The sequence below is a fragment of the Melopsittacus undulatus genome, chromosome 1 (genome assembly GCF_012275295.1).
Source record: "Melopsittacus undulatus isolate bMelUnd1 chromosome 1, bMelUnd1.mat.Z, whole genome shotgun sequence".
NCBI lineage: Eukaryota > Metazoa > Chordata > Aves > Psittaciformes > Psittaculidae > Melopsittacus > Melopsittacus undulatus.
This window is the reverse complement of record NC_047527.1, coordinates 99,559,488-99,575,317: the sequence shown is the minus strand read 5'-3', so window position 1 is coordinate 99,575,317 and position 15,830 is coordinate 99,559,488. Positions and strand designations below refer to the sequence as shown.

Below are 15,830 nucleotides of genomic sequence, written 5' to 3'. Positions count from 1 at the left end.
CCCGGTGCCGGTCCCGGTGCCGGTCCGGCCCCGCTCTCCCCGCCCCTCCGCGCCGCGCTGCACCCCCTCCCGGGGGCGGGTCCCCGCCTCCCGCCCCGCCTCCCCGCCGCTGCTCCTCCCCGCCCCGCCCGCCGCCTGCCGGGCGCTCGCTGCCGGCCGCGCTATAAGAAGCGGCGCTGGCGGCGGGGCCGTAGCGGGCGCGGCGGGGGAACGAGATGAGCAGCGCCGGCGCCGCTGCAAGATGCTGGATGGACACGTCCTGCTGGGATGGCTCTCCTCCTGCGCGCTCCTAGGGCTGCTCGCCTGCGCCCCGCGGCCCTCCGCCGCCTACTTCGGGTAGGTGCCCCGCAGCCCTGCTCTTGCTTCGCAACTTCGCGTTTAGTGGATTTTGCCTGTTTCTTTGCACCTTGTCCGTCCTGCCCGAGGTGGGGATGCTGCTGCGCGTCTGCTGACAGCCTCCCTTCCTCGGTGGGTGCGGGCATCCCCTCCCGCCGGCGCTGACAACCGCTCCGGGTGAGGCACCGGGTAGCTCAGTTCCCCCGCCGTCCCGAGCTGTCCTGCCGCGGACGGTGTCCAGGGCTGCAGCCTGCCCGGGACTGCCGAGCTCTGTCCAGGGGCTGCGTGTACAAGCAGCTAAGGGCAGGGAACGGACTGTCTCATTCGGCCCTTTCCCGGCAGCAGCTCGCAGGAGGAGACCCTTAGTGAGGTGGCTGGGGAGCTCCCGCCTCCACCGTAATGGGATAGCCCCGAAAAAACTTTTTCCATGTCATTTAAGCGCATACTTCAGCATCAGGTGTTGGGAAACGAATCCCGGCATTGTCCCTGCGGCTTCATTAGTTGTTTGGGGTTTTTTTTTGGGGGGGTGCATGATGCTGTCACGAGCCAGGGACGGGACAAAACTTATTCCCAAAGGAGATGAGGGTCCCGTCCGGGTTGGGCGCGGAGCCTCTGCATCCAGCTGTGCTCACCTGTGCTCGAGGCAGGGGTGCTGCCGGCAGGGGGCGCTACCAGCCCGGCCCGTACCTCGCAGGTGGATGCCGTTCCCTCCTCATCACCCCTGCTGGGACCCCTTTATCCCCATTCCTTGAGCTGTAGGAAGCCAGATAAACGACTTCATCCACCCTCTTTTAAGCTCCCTGCAACCCGAGGCTCATTGTGAAGCGGGCAGCCTTGTGACGGGTCTGCTGGCTTCCTTCTGTGCAGTCCTGCTTTGGTTGGGTGCCAGTGTAGCTGCATCTTCACCTGTCCCCCTTTTGTTAAAAAACAAACAAACAAAAACACAACAACAACAACAACAAAAAACCAACAAGAAACTTGTTCCAAAATCGGGTCCGTTTGCTAGGGGAGTGGGATGCGAACACTTGATGAAGAGCTTTCAGTGTAAGTTCACTCAAGAGTGATGGTTCTTGCTGCTTTTTGGGATGCTGTGTTATGACCGCTGGAAGGAGCCACTGGATCGGCACTGGAGAATGCTTTACCAGACCTGAGGTTTTCCCCCCCTCTTTCCAGTAAAACAAATCCTGGTGTTGAGGCTTGTCCATCGCTTGTGGTCTGGCAAAGTTTTCCAAACAGTGCTACTTACATCTTCTGTTTCCAACTCAAGAGCTGTTTAACTTCCTGCTGCTGGGGCTGGTTTTCTGAGGAAACAGCCTCTCCTATGCATAGGTTTTTAGGAAAAGCCCTCTTTTCCCCCAGCAGCACACAGGGCTGTGCTGGACCCGTTAGCTCGTGTGTCTGCCGGAGACCACCAGCACTGCAGTTGTACTGTGCCTTAGGGACTGACAGGGCTTGTAAGGAGCTTGGCTGTAGCTTTCCTGTTAATCCATGCAGTGCTCGTATCTGCTGTAGGGCAGCAGATAACTCATTCCAGTTGCTCCTGGGATTTCTCTTCTGGCCTTGTGTGGCTGGTGTAGGTATGAACTTAAGAGCAAACAGGTCGAGCCAAGGGAGTTGTATTGCTAAGTCTGTTCTGACTGCTTTGGGTTATTCTCTTGGTCTCAATACAACTGCTGATCTGATTTGAGACTCCCTCTCTGGCAATAAGGAGGGGAGAAGAGATGCTGCCAGAAGTGCACCCAGCCAGATGTGCAGTCCAACCGCTCCAGGGCTGCTGTGGTGCGCAGTGAGGTTTGCTTATGCAAAGCATCCTGTTATCTGGTGAGAGCCACAGTTGAAGGAGCAGCATCTGCTGCTAACCTCCTCTTTGTTCTTCCAAGAGGCCTAAAGTAGAGATTGCACTTGCTGAGCTGCCAAGGTTCTGGGGGAATGGGTGCTGCTGAGGTCTGGGGGAGTGGGCAGTGCTGAGATCCAGGTTCCCTGCTAATCCCTGGTGTGTGTGGAAGAGCAGAGACCTTCTTGCTGTGGGCTTCTGTATATAAGGAAAGAAAAATTACCTGCTAAAAGCTGTATGTTCCTGCAAATGCCCTCTGAAGGTGGGTATTAACCCTTCTTGCTACCCTTGGAAAGGTAGGAAAGACTGCTCCATATGAGGAATCATATCTGTTCATTCTAATACGAATCTTTCCTAAAAATCTGGAGGCACCACCCTTTGTTCAGGGACTGAGCTGAAATACTGAAATGGGCTCAGTCAATGTGGCATACTTCTAGGCAGGGAAAGGGATGCTCCTTCAGTTCCAAGGCATCATCAAAGCCATCCTGATGCCTTTTTGTGGTCTGCTAGACCCTCTGCTCTCAGTGTTAATATCCCTGTTGCAGGAGGTGCTGGGGTACAGAGTGTGATGGGTTTCTGTGTTAAACAGATGTCACACTGTAGCTGTAGCTTATCTGCTCCATTCCACAGTCTGGTAGGGGATAGGGACAGCTGTGGATGATCCCTTCCCCCTTCATCCCTAATGTCTTATTTCAGGGAAAGAATTTGGTGTCTCTAAATGTGTGGCCTGGTGGGGAATTAATACATGGGGACAGGAGTCGGGCATGGTTACATGATAACAAGATTGTGTCAGCATGTAGTTATGTCTGTGTCTGTCCCACTGGGGCAGCTAGTGAGCGGGAGGGATGCTGGGGCAGGAAGACCATGGCTGGAGGCTGCTGCTTCTCTGTATGTCTGGATCTGGGATTTTGGGGGGGGGGGGGGGGATTTGGAATGCACAAGCAACCAAATATTAAAAGTGCCCTGTGGAAGTGGAGCTTGGTGCATGTGATGGGAAGTGTTGGTGCAGATGAGGCCCTTGCTGCTTTCTTGCTCCATCCTTAAGCTGCCTGGTTGGGATGTATGGGGAGGGTAACAGTTCACTGTCTGGGGTAAAAGGAGGGATGGGTTTGTCCCTTGCCAAGGGCTATGTCCTCAGTGCTGCTCCCTGCATGTTGCTTTCTTCCTGCCTGGTGCAGGGGAGAAGCAGGTGCCAGCTTGACCTGAAGCTGGTACACAGTGAAGGACCTGAAGTGATGCTGATTATTAGGAAAGAGCAGAGCTGAGTCCCTATAGGCAACTGCCCAGGGGGTTTGCTAGCCCTAATAGCTGGAAGGCAGCTGAAAGAGCCTGGCTTCAGGGATGTAGTGACGCTACAGCTCCTATGCCTTGTCTAATACGGGACTTTTTGATGCTGAAGAGGAGAAAGCATGCTTGCAAATCTGAGCAGGACCATGTGGCTTGTGGTAGGTTTGGAGTTGCCCATCAAGATGCCTGATTATGACTTTTTCTTAGGGTAGGAGTATGTAAGGGAAACTGTTACTGGCTCAGTCTACACCAGAGGGGGAAGCATTGCCTTAAGATAAGTGTTAGCTGAGCCTGGCTTGTAGGAGATGCACTGGCCGTTCCGAAAGCGATCCTGCTTTCATGTTCAGCCATCTCCTCTGCAGCTGGGCTGTCTGAAAATTAATTTGCACCATATTACAACTGGCTGATGGGGTAGCTTGGAGCAGCCCCAGACTGACGGGATCCCTGAGAAAGCATTGCATTTCACTTCTCCTCCCTACTCTGCTTTTCTTGTGCCTTAAGCTTTTGGTGTGAGTACCTCCCCTCCCTCCCATTCCTCTTGCAAATGTGGGTAGGAAAATGGGTGATGGAAATGCCGTAGCATCATCTGGGGACTTGTGTTGGGTCTTGCACTGCTGGTCTTTAGAAGTGGCAGATAACAGGATTAGCTGTGCTGGGGTGACAGGTACTTCAGTCCTGCTGTGCCCTGGTGCTAGTGGTAAGGCAAACTGGCCTGGAGGAGGTTGCTGCTTTCCTGAGCTTCCTGGTCTGTGGATCTGAGCTTGCAACCTGTTTGGGCCATAAATCAAACCCCCTCTCTGTCTTTTTACATGTTCTGATTTATATCCTGATTTAGTTTTAATGTACCCCTCTTTTTCCTTGCTGGAAGAAGTGATGCTTTCTGCATATTGGGATTTGCTCTGCTTCCCTCCAGCAGCAGGAGCCCCCTCTGCAAGCACTTGTCAAGACAGTAGTAAGGTTACAAGTGGCTCATGCTTACATAGTGTTTATATTGACAGATTGCAATGTTCTTCATAAATGTAACTGATCTGTACACTGCACGCAGGCAACAGGAACCCTTAAATGCTCGCGTGGGGGAGAGGGAGGGAGGGGAAGCATAGTTTGCCCTAATTTACCAACACATCACTATTGAGAGCAGGTTGTTCACTGCGCAGTGGGTTTTTTTGGGTGTGGGAAGTGCTGTGTATTTTTGTTCATGTTGGCAGGTGCAGAATAGGTACCCTGCTATGCTTTAGGTGCTGTTGGTGTAGAAACCCTGCAGTTCAGGGTGTGATTTCTTGCCTAAAGTTACTTAGAAAACATCTGAGTACTGGACTTGAAGGGGTATTCAGGGGTTGAGGGCTCCTGGGGGGGTCAGTTAACATGAGTTTCTGAACTCTGTTTCTATGAGTGTGTGGCATCAGCTTGAATGTCATCTCCAATAAAAGCAAGCCCACTGGCAGGCTGTGCTGCCTGTTTTCTCCAGCCTGTGGGCTACTCTAGGTGCTAACATGGCTGTTGCATATCATGCATTTCTGTACCTGTCACTTGATGGTAGTGTGGGGCCACACACTCACGCCTGCGGCTCCGACCAAAGCTGTGTGAACTTCCCAGGAAGCTGTTGCGTAGCCAGGCCGCAGCGTGCTGGCTTTCCAGACGCTCTGGTCGTCTCTGGCGTGTGTGAGATGGAGCAGCTGGTTCTCAGCACAACCCAAAAAAACAAAACCTGGGCTCGGGTGGTGAGGGAGGAATGCGGCACACAGGCAAACACAGCTGGAGCATAAGAAGGCAGCTCCTGGGGCTGGGAGGGTGGCTTTGCCATCCCACTCGGTGGCGTTCTGCCTTCTCTAGGCAGCGATGCTGGCTTTTAAGATGCTGGATTTCTGCTGTTCTTTGGAATAAGAAGGGTGTGCCTGGTGTGGGATTTTTTTCCTCCCATGATTCTTTTGAGCTGGGTGAATTGTCACGTAGAGACTGATCTGTCTGAGTCCTGACTGGCACTTCTCCCAGAGTTGGCCTCTCTGTTCAAACCAATGTTTAACCTCCATTCATTTGTGAAGGGAACCCCCATGCCCAGAAGAAACATTTCCTCTGCAGATGCTTGAAGGTGGCATTGGATTTGAAGTTCCTAAGGGTGGTGACAAACCCAGGAGCATGTGAAAAGAACTGTACATGCAGATCTTCCAGACCTGAATCTCCAGCCTTGGGGACCAGGATCTGCCCAAAATTGGGCAGGAGGTACCCAAAAGTACCTATAGTGTACTTAGAGGATGGAGCAAAACTATCCAGACAGGGCGTAGTACATCTTAGACTTATGTCTATTGATCATGTTGCTTGAGACTTGGGAACAGCTACCTCCTGCCTGTTTCCTTTACTTGCAATGATGCTGGGACTTCTTCCTGCACCCAACTTAATGGTGAGCATTGCATGAAGCCTCTGTGTCCAAATATTGCATTATATTGGTTTTCTTTTATTGCAGAGGTTATGAGTGCTATAGATGACTTCCTAGGGGGAGAAGATGGCTTGTTAGGGGAATGCTGAGTGTATACATGGCAGAGCAGGAGGCTAGTGGCTGGCTTTAGTGTGACTGGTGATGCAGAACTAGAGACCAGGAACCTATAGGACTCTGGTCTCTTTGTGAAAGGCTTGGTCAATGTTTAACTTGCTTTCTGGAAGCTGCTAACAACAATAAGAGGGAATCGAGCCCCACAACCCCAACACAAGAAGCCCAGGAGTGTTTAATAATTAAAGGTCTTGTGCTTTATTGTGGAGTAATGAGAATCACCTTAAGGCATATTCAGTGGTGAGTAATTGAATTAGATTGTGGGATTGAGTAGGGTGAGAGTTACATGGAAGGTCTGCAAGACTGCACAGATAAGACAATGCGATGCTTCTTAGTTTGAATCTTTCTGTCTGTACTGGGTTTTGTCAGTCTCTCACTGCTTTCTTCATTTTTCTGTTTGCTTAATCCACTGTGGCGGCAGATTTAGTGTAATTGTCTCCTGAAGATGTTCTTGCTTGCCCTAGGGATGCTCCATTCCCTCCACTGAGGGAGATGCTGACAGTGGTTTGTATTCCTAATGTTTTCCTTAGTGATATGTTGCTATTTAAATGCTCCTTAAGACTTTTTCTTGTGGAAAAGGCAAGCCAGAAGATACTGCTGAACTAAGCAATTGTGGAAGTGTCTGAGTAGTCGGGGAGGGGTTGAACCATCAAGCATCACTAAGGTGTCCACTGCATGAGGCAGTTCCTGGTGCAGAGCTGATCAGAGCTGCGAAGGGGTGGCTTGTAGAGCTGAAGGCTAGACTTGCCTGCACTGTCTCACTATTACATCCCTGTGCATAGTTTCCCTATTGGAAAGGGATCTTGAAGCTTTGAGATGTTACATTAGAATATTTCCACTGGGGAGACAGTCTTGAATATGGTCTCAGGTAACCAGAAGTGTAGCAACTTCTGCTGCCTGAAGCTCCATATCATGGAATGGCTTGTGTTGGAAGGGACCTTGAAACTCATCCAGTTCCAACCCCCTGCAATGGGCAGGGACACCTTCCACTAGACCAGGTTGCTCCAAGCCCCATCCAACCTGGCCTTGAACACTGCGAGGGATGGGGCAGCCACAGCTTCTCTGGGCAACCTGTGCCAGTGCCTCATGACTCACTCCAGTTACCTTGGGTGATTTGACACCTTTAGGTCTTGGATTCTCTGGTGATTTGGGTTTTGAGGAATACAAATGGGTCAGCTCTTATCCTAATGTGTGTCTGAGGCATTTGAGGAGAGGGCTCAGTGCATTAAAACTGTCCTAATGTGCTGTAGGTGAAGGCATGCTCTCTATGCACAGTCATTTGGCTACAGTTGCCTCCTGAAAAGGAGTGCTCTTGGGTAGGATGGCACTTGTTTTTAGTTCATACTAAAAGCCTGTGTTAAAACATGAACTTCTTTACCTCAAGTTCTCTGACTGGCCAGGTAGCAACATGTCATCTTTCCTGAGGATGTATGCTGAAGCAATCCAAGAAGTACCTGGCTTTCCAGACTTGCAAACAGGCTGAGCCTTTGGCTTCCCTTTATAATGAGGAAACCTTTCTCTCTGCAGTCAGAATAGTTCTCTAGTGGCTTGTAGCATGTTAATGTAATTGATTTCTCAATCTGAGCAGCCCTCAAGCAGAGGGCCTTTTGCATGGAGGGAGACTGGTGCTGCAGGTCCTGGGCCAGCACATGATCTGGCTGCAGGCTAAACAGGTAGGATGTATTTTCCTGACTTACTGAACCCAGGGCTGGAGACCAGGTCAAGTTAAATAGGAGCTAGAAATTATTATGAAGCTGAGTGGAAAGGGTTAACCCTTTTGAAGCTTTTTTTTTGACATCTAGTAGCAATTTTTCTTCTGTTTTTAACTGTGCTTTCTAAAGTTCCCTCAGATTGTGGCTGTAAGTGCTAATGAGTCTTATCTCTTGAGAAATTGTCATAAAATACACTTATGAAGTTTATCAGCTCAGTAAGCTTTACATTTTATTGTAATGCATGTTTGCACTGTGCTAAGTGGAACAGGGAGTATTTTGACTACATGGATAAACATAGCAGTTATGGGATTTGCTTTAGCTGATACAAAAATCTATTCTGACTTTTCCCTTAGCTGTAGCAGAGAACTCTGTTTCAAATGGATCAAGCGGCTCCTGCATGTGCTATGTGGTCCTTCAGTCTGCTTGTGACCTTAAATCATTCTTCTGTAAGGTGTGAGGAGTATTTTTTTAATTCAGTTGCTGAAGGATTTCTTTTAGGGAAAGAGGAAATGACAGGTTAACAAAACTTGAACTCTTCCTTTGGAAGGAACACAGAGCAAAACAGCTCTCCTATACATCAATCTAGAACATGCAAACTCAACACTATCTGACATTAATGCTGAGTCTGTGCTGGCTTCGAAGGCAGCATGAAGTGTGATTCATGTTGATGGCCTGTCAGGCTGTATGGGAGTTGGCATGAGTTTTATAAGCAGATCCATTTGGCCTAGCTCATTAAAACAGCATTAATTGGATAACCGGATGCTCATGTAGTTTGGGGTGAAAAACTAGCTTGCTTTGACTTCTGCATTTGCTGTGTGCTGGGTGGACAGGTTTCATAATTGTAGCAAAAGTTTCCTTTCTTGGAAAAACTGGAGTCTTCCAGAGGCTGAAGTAGTGTAATTGGCCATTTACTCTGCATGGTAGGAGGTAGCTGTTTGTATTGTGGAGTAACACGTTTGCCCTAGATGTGAATGAAGTACTAGATGCCCATAGAAATATCTGAGCTAAGCTTAAAAATCTGTCAAATGGCCCTGTTTGGGTAGGGCAGTCCTGGGAGGAATGAGCATAAGTCTAGTCAGAACCTTGTTCTGCTGTTGAACTTCTCTGAAACCAAATTGCAGAGCAGCCTCCTAAAGCAACTCTTGCTTTCAAGACCAATTCCTCTTTGAAGGAGTCAGATGAGCAGAAGGACTAACCTCCATCTGCTCTTGGTCTACCTACTTTTTTTTTCCTCTAGTAGAGTCTAGAAAAATTAAGCTTACTTTGAGGTACACAAGGGCATCTTGAGTCTGATCCCTGAGTGATGCTTTCATGTGTAACATACAGACAGGTGAGACAGGTTGCCAAGATGAATTGCTTTGAAGCCCAGGGTCAAACTGCTGCTTTATCTTAAGCAACTTTTAACTTCTTCCCAAAAGGAACTGGTCAAGACCCTTCTCCAAAAGCATCAGTGCTGCCAGATGAGCATCTACTGGGGTGGGCTCATGTATGTCTTCAGTAATACCTGTTGCAGCTTCCAGTCAGAGCAAGTTGCTACCTGTTAAATTCCACCTCCACAAAGTGCCTTATTTATGTTCCTTCTTGTTATCAATCAGCTGTATGTGACAGCTTCCCCAGCTCTGCATGTGGGAACATGTTGTGTGTTGCCACAGCATGCACAGGAGTGTTCTGGTGCTAGCTGACCCCTCTGTAGGCTTGGCCGATGGTGGGGGACTTCAGGATCACCAAGTGCTTGTGTTAGAGGAGTACCCATCTGCTGAGCTGTAGCACACACAGCCTGGCAGGCTGCTCTCATGGCTTGCTGGGATCTTTGTAGACTTCCCCACTTGACTGCTTAAACTGCACAGAGGCATTGCTATGCCCTAGTCCTCATGGTTTGCCCACAGCTAGTTCTTGGTGCTGTGTGAACCCCCGCTGAGTTGGGTACATTGACTGGCTTTCACTGTTACGGTGAGCTCAGATCTTTAAATATCCTCATTGTAATGTCTTCTCTGCTGGCTGATGATTAAAGATTGGTGATCTCATGCTTGGTATTGCAACAAAACAAAGCCAGGCAGCCCTGGGGGGGCATAACTGCACTTCTGTTAGATTGCAAATGAAGATTGTAGGTGAAGCTGGTTCTGCATGCTACAAGGGACAACTTGTAGGGCTTCCCAGCTCCATGTGTTATGATTACTGTCACTAAACACCTTGATCTCTGAAGTTGCTAAGGGGAAGTGTTTAGTCTTGGTGTTGAGATAGTGTTCCTTGGCCTACCTGAAACTGAGCTTACAGGAGCTTCATTTTATCCAATACAATGCCTCACTTGGAATGTGATCTCTGGTCACTGACTGGTTGTAGGGTGTAGCTTGTGTGTGTGTTTAGCTTTTTGGGTTTCTTTTTTTTTTTTGGGGGGGGGGGGTGATCTACCCTGCTTGGCCTTAACACCGATTTTCCCAATTTCCGTGGAAAATCAGTCAGTCATGACTCCTGTGGGAGCACTGCCTCTAAGGCAGTGCCTTTCAGTGTTACAGAGTGTGGGTGAGGGCACATGAGTCAAAGAATTGCAAAATACTCAGCCAAGCAAAGAAAATGTGTTTCCACTTGAGCTTAGAATAGGAAGGACACTGTATTTTAGTGGTACTCAGTTTCTTTACATCCTACTGCTCTTTAGCTTCAAGCACAGGTATCCCAAACCACCTGGGTCTGAGAAGGCCCAGGTATCACCTTCAATAATCTCAGAGGAGACTTCTAGTGTCAGGTATTGGAGCATCTATACCCCACTGATGTGGGGCATGTTGCAGCACTGCATGTTCCTGCCTTTTACAGCAACACTGCTTGTACAGCTGAGCTTTTCCGGTGTGTGGAACCAGCTTTAGTCTTGCTTAGGTATATGCTGTGAACGACTAAGCAATGACATGCTAGGGCATCAGAGTGTCTGGAAGCCAAGTCCAGCTCAGAATGGGTGTTCAACTGGGAGCTGGGGTAAGCTGATGGGACTGGGTACCTGGGAGACAGATGAACACTTAGGATGAGAACCCAACTTGGGCCAGTCATTTGGAGCTGGCTCCATTGGCATTGGCCACTAGCACCTCTCCTAGTGCAATCAGTGACTTCAGAGGAGCTTGTGCTTCTTGGGGATGCAAGTTTAGCTTGCTGCTCTGCTGTAAGCCCTGCTGTGCTGCAGCTCTGCAGCTCCTCTGACAAGAAACCCTATCCTGGAGGCCAAACCCCTCTGGGGACAGTTCACCAGAACTGATACTTTATTTAAAAGAACTGGCTTGTTTTGCTTAATCTTGACAAAATTCTTTTCTAGCCCTAATCCTCTTCCAGTGTAAGGTGAGATCTTGCAATACCTGGCAAACTTATAGCATAGCTCTCTTTCTGCATCTCTGGGCCCCTCTGTAATCAAAGGTGGTGGTGGTGGGGGGGTAGCTATGCCAAAGATAAATCTCCTGCTGGGAGCTATCAGGGAGCTATTTCCCAGTCTGTGGTTAGGAAGTTGACCTGACAGGCTAGAGGTGAAACAGCCACTTGAGCTGAATTACACAGTCTAACCAAAGGTCCAGCACTTCCTTTGGCTCATTAGCACAGCTGTGTTGCATCCCTGGTGACTATTTCTATCTTCTGGCTTGTCCCATGTTGACTCCGGAAATCCAGAGGCTTAGCATGAATTTGAAGACTGAAGTTGAAGAGCTGCTCTTGGGAGAGTGAACTGGACTGCACAAGGCTTTGAGCAGTCCCTCTGGTCAGTGCTACAAGCTGTCATATCCATGCTGGTTTCTGTAGCTGATGAAAATGTGTTTATAAGCAGAGACCTGTCTCTGCAAGGTGCAGGACAGAAGATGGACTAATGAGTAGGAGAGTGGGACCAGGCATGATTCTGCATTTTCCTCTTAAGCTTGCAGAGGGATCAACATCTGTGCAGTAATGAATCTCACTTGGTGTAGTGGAGATGCCTTAAAACTAACTACAGTTTGTCTCTGTGAAGCCTATGGTACCAGTATTCCCCAGTGCAGGACAAAGCTCTGTGTAGGATGTACCAAACACTGGTACCTCCCACAAGGCAATAAGAGCATCATCCCTCAGAGCTGCATTCTTTGAGGCACTTGCTTGGCTTGCTGCAAGACTGATGGGAAACCTAAGAGCTGGAGCAGGCACTGAGAGCAGGGAGGTGAGCTTGGCGTTTTCTGATTCACTGTAGTTTGGGACAGCGTCAGGCTTCATGATCCTGTTATGTGGTGACAGCATATTTATATCATGTCCCTTTGCAGCTGGCTAGGGTTGGGTGCCCTCCCTTGCTATGGTAGGGGGGACCGTTGTGGTGTGGAGGTGGGTGGTGACCCCATCTGCTCCCAGAATGAACTGCTCCAGCACTGAGTGTAGTGTGAGGCTGAGCTGCTGTTGGACAGATCAGGAGCACAGGGTCAGAGGTAGGGCTAGTTGAGTAGCCTAGTTCAAACAAGATGTTCTTGGCTCTTGCATGGGGTATTTTACCCTGTTGCCAGAGCTCTTTAGAGCTCTCATTTCAAGTGCTTTCAATTGAAGTGGCTCCAGAGCTGGTGTCTCCTCTGTCTCAATGTGTTCAGAGGCCTGGGGTAAGTTTTACCTTATTGCTCCATGGGGGGTAGAGGGAGCAGAGATTGCCAAGCCCTCTGCATGGCTTTGGGCATATTTGTTAACCTCAGGATACTTCAGCTTGTAAAGCAGAGCTGTTTTCACAGGAAGCAGGCTGTAAGCTGAGTCAGGGACTTGATGTATATCCTTTTGCTCTTCTTAGGACTGTTGGACTATGGACCATATCTGAATGGTCTTCTATGATGAAGCAGAATCCTCTGAGTTGGAGTTACTGCTCCTGTTGCAGCAGAAAGGGGGGTCAAAGACAAATGTACAGGGGATCTACTGATGGCTTAGTGAATGGTGAAATCCTAATAAGTGGGAAACACCTATCCTCAGCGTGCAAGGTCTGATGGCAAAGCAAGCTGCACAGTTGAAGCTTCATTTTAGGGGTGCACTGTTGCACCTGCTATCCTTTTCCAGAGCCTTGCTGGGAGATGCACGGCTGGATTTTCAGTGCAGCTGCTTCCCTTGCTTAAAGCACCATCCACACATTGCTCTTGCTACTGTCAGCTGCCTGAGCGCCTCTGTTTATGTTTCTAAGACTTGAAGGCTAGAGAAGGAAGAAACCTGACCAGTGCAATGGAAACCTTCAATTCCCTGCAGTCCCAGGAGGAGAAGAGTAGCTTGAGGCTGGGGCTAGGAATGAACTTCATTTGTACGCTGCCTCGCCTCTCCAGGAGGATCAGCCAGGAAAAATATCAACAGTTCCATTAAAAAGTCTGCTGGTTTGCTAAAGTAGTGGAATAAACATACCTGTAGGCATAATGTCTTGAACCACACAGGAAACATCAACTAGGATGAACACACACAGACTTGCTCCCTCTCCCCCAGTATATTTACCAGATAAAAAACACTGTGTCCATGGTAATGTGTAAATCAAACAGCAGCTGGGGGGATTATTCTTAGCTGGGGAAGAAGTGGCTTGGATCAGAGGGGCTTGGTGCTTTCCTAGAAAGGCAAAACCTTTGCTGAGCCTGGTCTGAGGATGGACCTGCAATAGAACCTGGGGCAGGATGGGGGTTAGTGGGGTTGTTATTCCTCTCTTTGATTTTGATTGTCCTTTCCTAGGTTCTTTTCCCCTGTTTCTCTGGGGCTGAACTGCTTTTATTCTAACCACTTGCATTCAGTTGAAAAGCTGGGGTGGAAACTGTGGGAAGTAGATAAACACCCTTGGAACCTGAAGGGTGGAGTGGGTCTTCTAACACTAAATAGGGAAACCAGCCACCCCAGCCATTAGTGTATGGTGGAGATGGCCCCTTCAGTCTGCCACTGAGCCCACAAATGTCTCCTGACATCTCTGAGATGGTTGAGTGGAAACCTGCAAACTTGTATTTCCCATTTCAGTGAGGGGGACGTGAGCTTCAAGCATGGCTTGAATGAGGAATTTTTGCCAGCACTTTTTGGACCAGTAGCTTGGTCCCTGAGCTGCCCATAAAAACAACTTCCCCATGGCTATATCCAACATATGTTAGGTATAGAAAAATACATGAGGAAAATGCTTTCAGTTGCAACCAGATGGCACCTGTCAAGCACAAGTAGACATTTCTATTAGTGTATTTGAGTGTCTTGGATCACTCCCAGCCTCTGGATTGAAAACTAGTCCTGCTGTAGCTGTCCTCCCAGAGTAGCCCCAGAGGTAGACTGATGTGTTGCTGCATGCTAGTGACAGTCCCTGTGCTCCCAGGCCTCATCTGCATAGCCACTTAACACAACTAATCTGAACTGACTTTTAAAGTGGATTAGTTCAATTACTCTTAACTAGCCCCAGTGGAAGCACTCTCCTTGGGGATTAAGTATCCTTAATTCACTTTAGCATACGTGATTTCAATGCAAACCCGGCTAAACTGAATTAAGGGCTCTTTAGAGCCTTGTGCAGAGGTGCTGCTTCAAAACTGATGTGGTCTAACCGCCCCACTTTGCATTCCTGTGCTCAGTTCATTCCCGTTAGCATTGCTGAAGTGTCCCCTTACAGATGACTAATACAGGCAGCCTCTCAAATATAAAGCTGCAAGCACATTGCTTAGGCTAATGTGTGAACCAGCTTCTGTGAAGAGCTCTGGTATCTGCTGATTCAGTGCTTAAAAGTGCCCAAACAGTGTGTTTTAAAAGTTTTTTTTCTCAGATTTGTTTTTTAACTCTTTTTTTCCCCCTTTTTTTCTTGTGTTTCTCAGTTCTTCAAACCAAGCTCTTTGCTTTTGCACTAAAAATGCATCAAAGTGAGTCACATGCCAGTTTTTCTCTTACTGCCCTTAACTCACTGGATGAAATGGCAGTACTTCACCAACAGTGCATTCATCTTCTTAGCTCAGTAATTTAACTTTCCAGTTGAAGATGAGCTGTGGTTGTAAAAGATTGGCCTCTGTTTTCCTGAAGCTGAAGTGAAAACAGTCATTACATGTGATGCCCTGGGCAAGCAGGCAGGGTAACTCTTGCTTTGGAGAGAGTGGGATGGGACAAGGTTTTCTCGTTTTAAGCATCAGATGATGTGTGTGCTGGGAAGAAGAGACGAATCCTGACATCACCATATGCAGGGAAGATCACTGGGGGGTGTGTGTATGTAATATTACAATATAGGGTGTTTTTTCCTGCACACTGACCCTTGGGTGGTCACAGGAGCAGCTGGCAGCTATATAAGGGTTATTTTTTGAGGGGATGGTGGGTAATCAACCTTCAGTTTCTTTACCTTGGGTTTTTCATGGCTCTCACAGAGTTCCCTGGTGCTCTGCAGGCTACAGAGAAGGGAATAGGTATTGCACACAAGCAGGACATGGATGCTGCTGCCCTGCTCTTCCAGGGCTGTGAGAGTGCTCTGTGCTGCAGTGCTGCATCTCTGAAATCTCTCAAAAGGATCCTCTGTGCTGCTGTGCAAAGTCTGCATCTCACTTACAGCTCTGGCTGAACCATAAGCCAATTTAAGCTTATTTTCTTAATGCCAAGGAACCCCTTCCCTCTCTGGAGCAGCTTGTGCATGGCTGCAAAATGTCACCACTCTGCTCTTCATTCACTGGCCTCCAGACTTTGTCATGAGGTGGGCACAAACCATGACAACATGGACGTTTGATGTGTAGTTATGCATTAAATCTGGTTTCTCTGACAGTTTTCTGGAGCAGTAATGTATATTAGAGGCCAGGTTTTGGGAGCTCTTTTTCCTCTTTTGCTTGCTCAAAGAATACCCTCAGAAAGGAATGCTTGGAGTATTTTGTACCAGTATGGGCAAGAGGCCCAGTCTTATAAATGTATTATAATCTTAGGTTTTTGATTACCTGAGGCAAGACCTCTGTCTCACTATGTTTTGGTGGTAAGCTCTAATGAGTTTAGCACCACAAGGGTTTGGTGTTTCTGCCTTTAAGATATGAGGCCATTAACTTAATCTTTAGTATCTGTTAAATGTTTCTGGGGGTTCTTACTCTGGGCAGTACTGAGAGAATGCCTACTGAGAACATGTTTTATGTGAGTAGCTAGTTTGTGATTTCACTCTTGAACACCAAGGCCTTCCTAAATGGAGAGATTTCACCTAGGT

The 15,830-nt window shown here is 48.4% G+C and overlaps 1 protein-coding gene across 1 annotated transcript in view; it reads left to right on the top strand.

The window, feature by feature from the left end:
• Positions 1-207: 207 nt before the first annotated feature.
• The window catches only part of WNT9A (Wnt family member 9A), a 50,204-nt gene continuing 34,581 nt past the window's right edge, over positions 208-15,830 (top strand). The window contains exon 1 of the mRNA XM_005143968.3: positions 208-336. Coding sequence (XP_005144025.1) covers positions 242-336 — 95 coding nt within the window. The 5' untranslated portion in view covers positions 208-241. The remainder of the gene's footprint in view (positions 337-15,830) is intronic.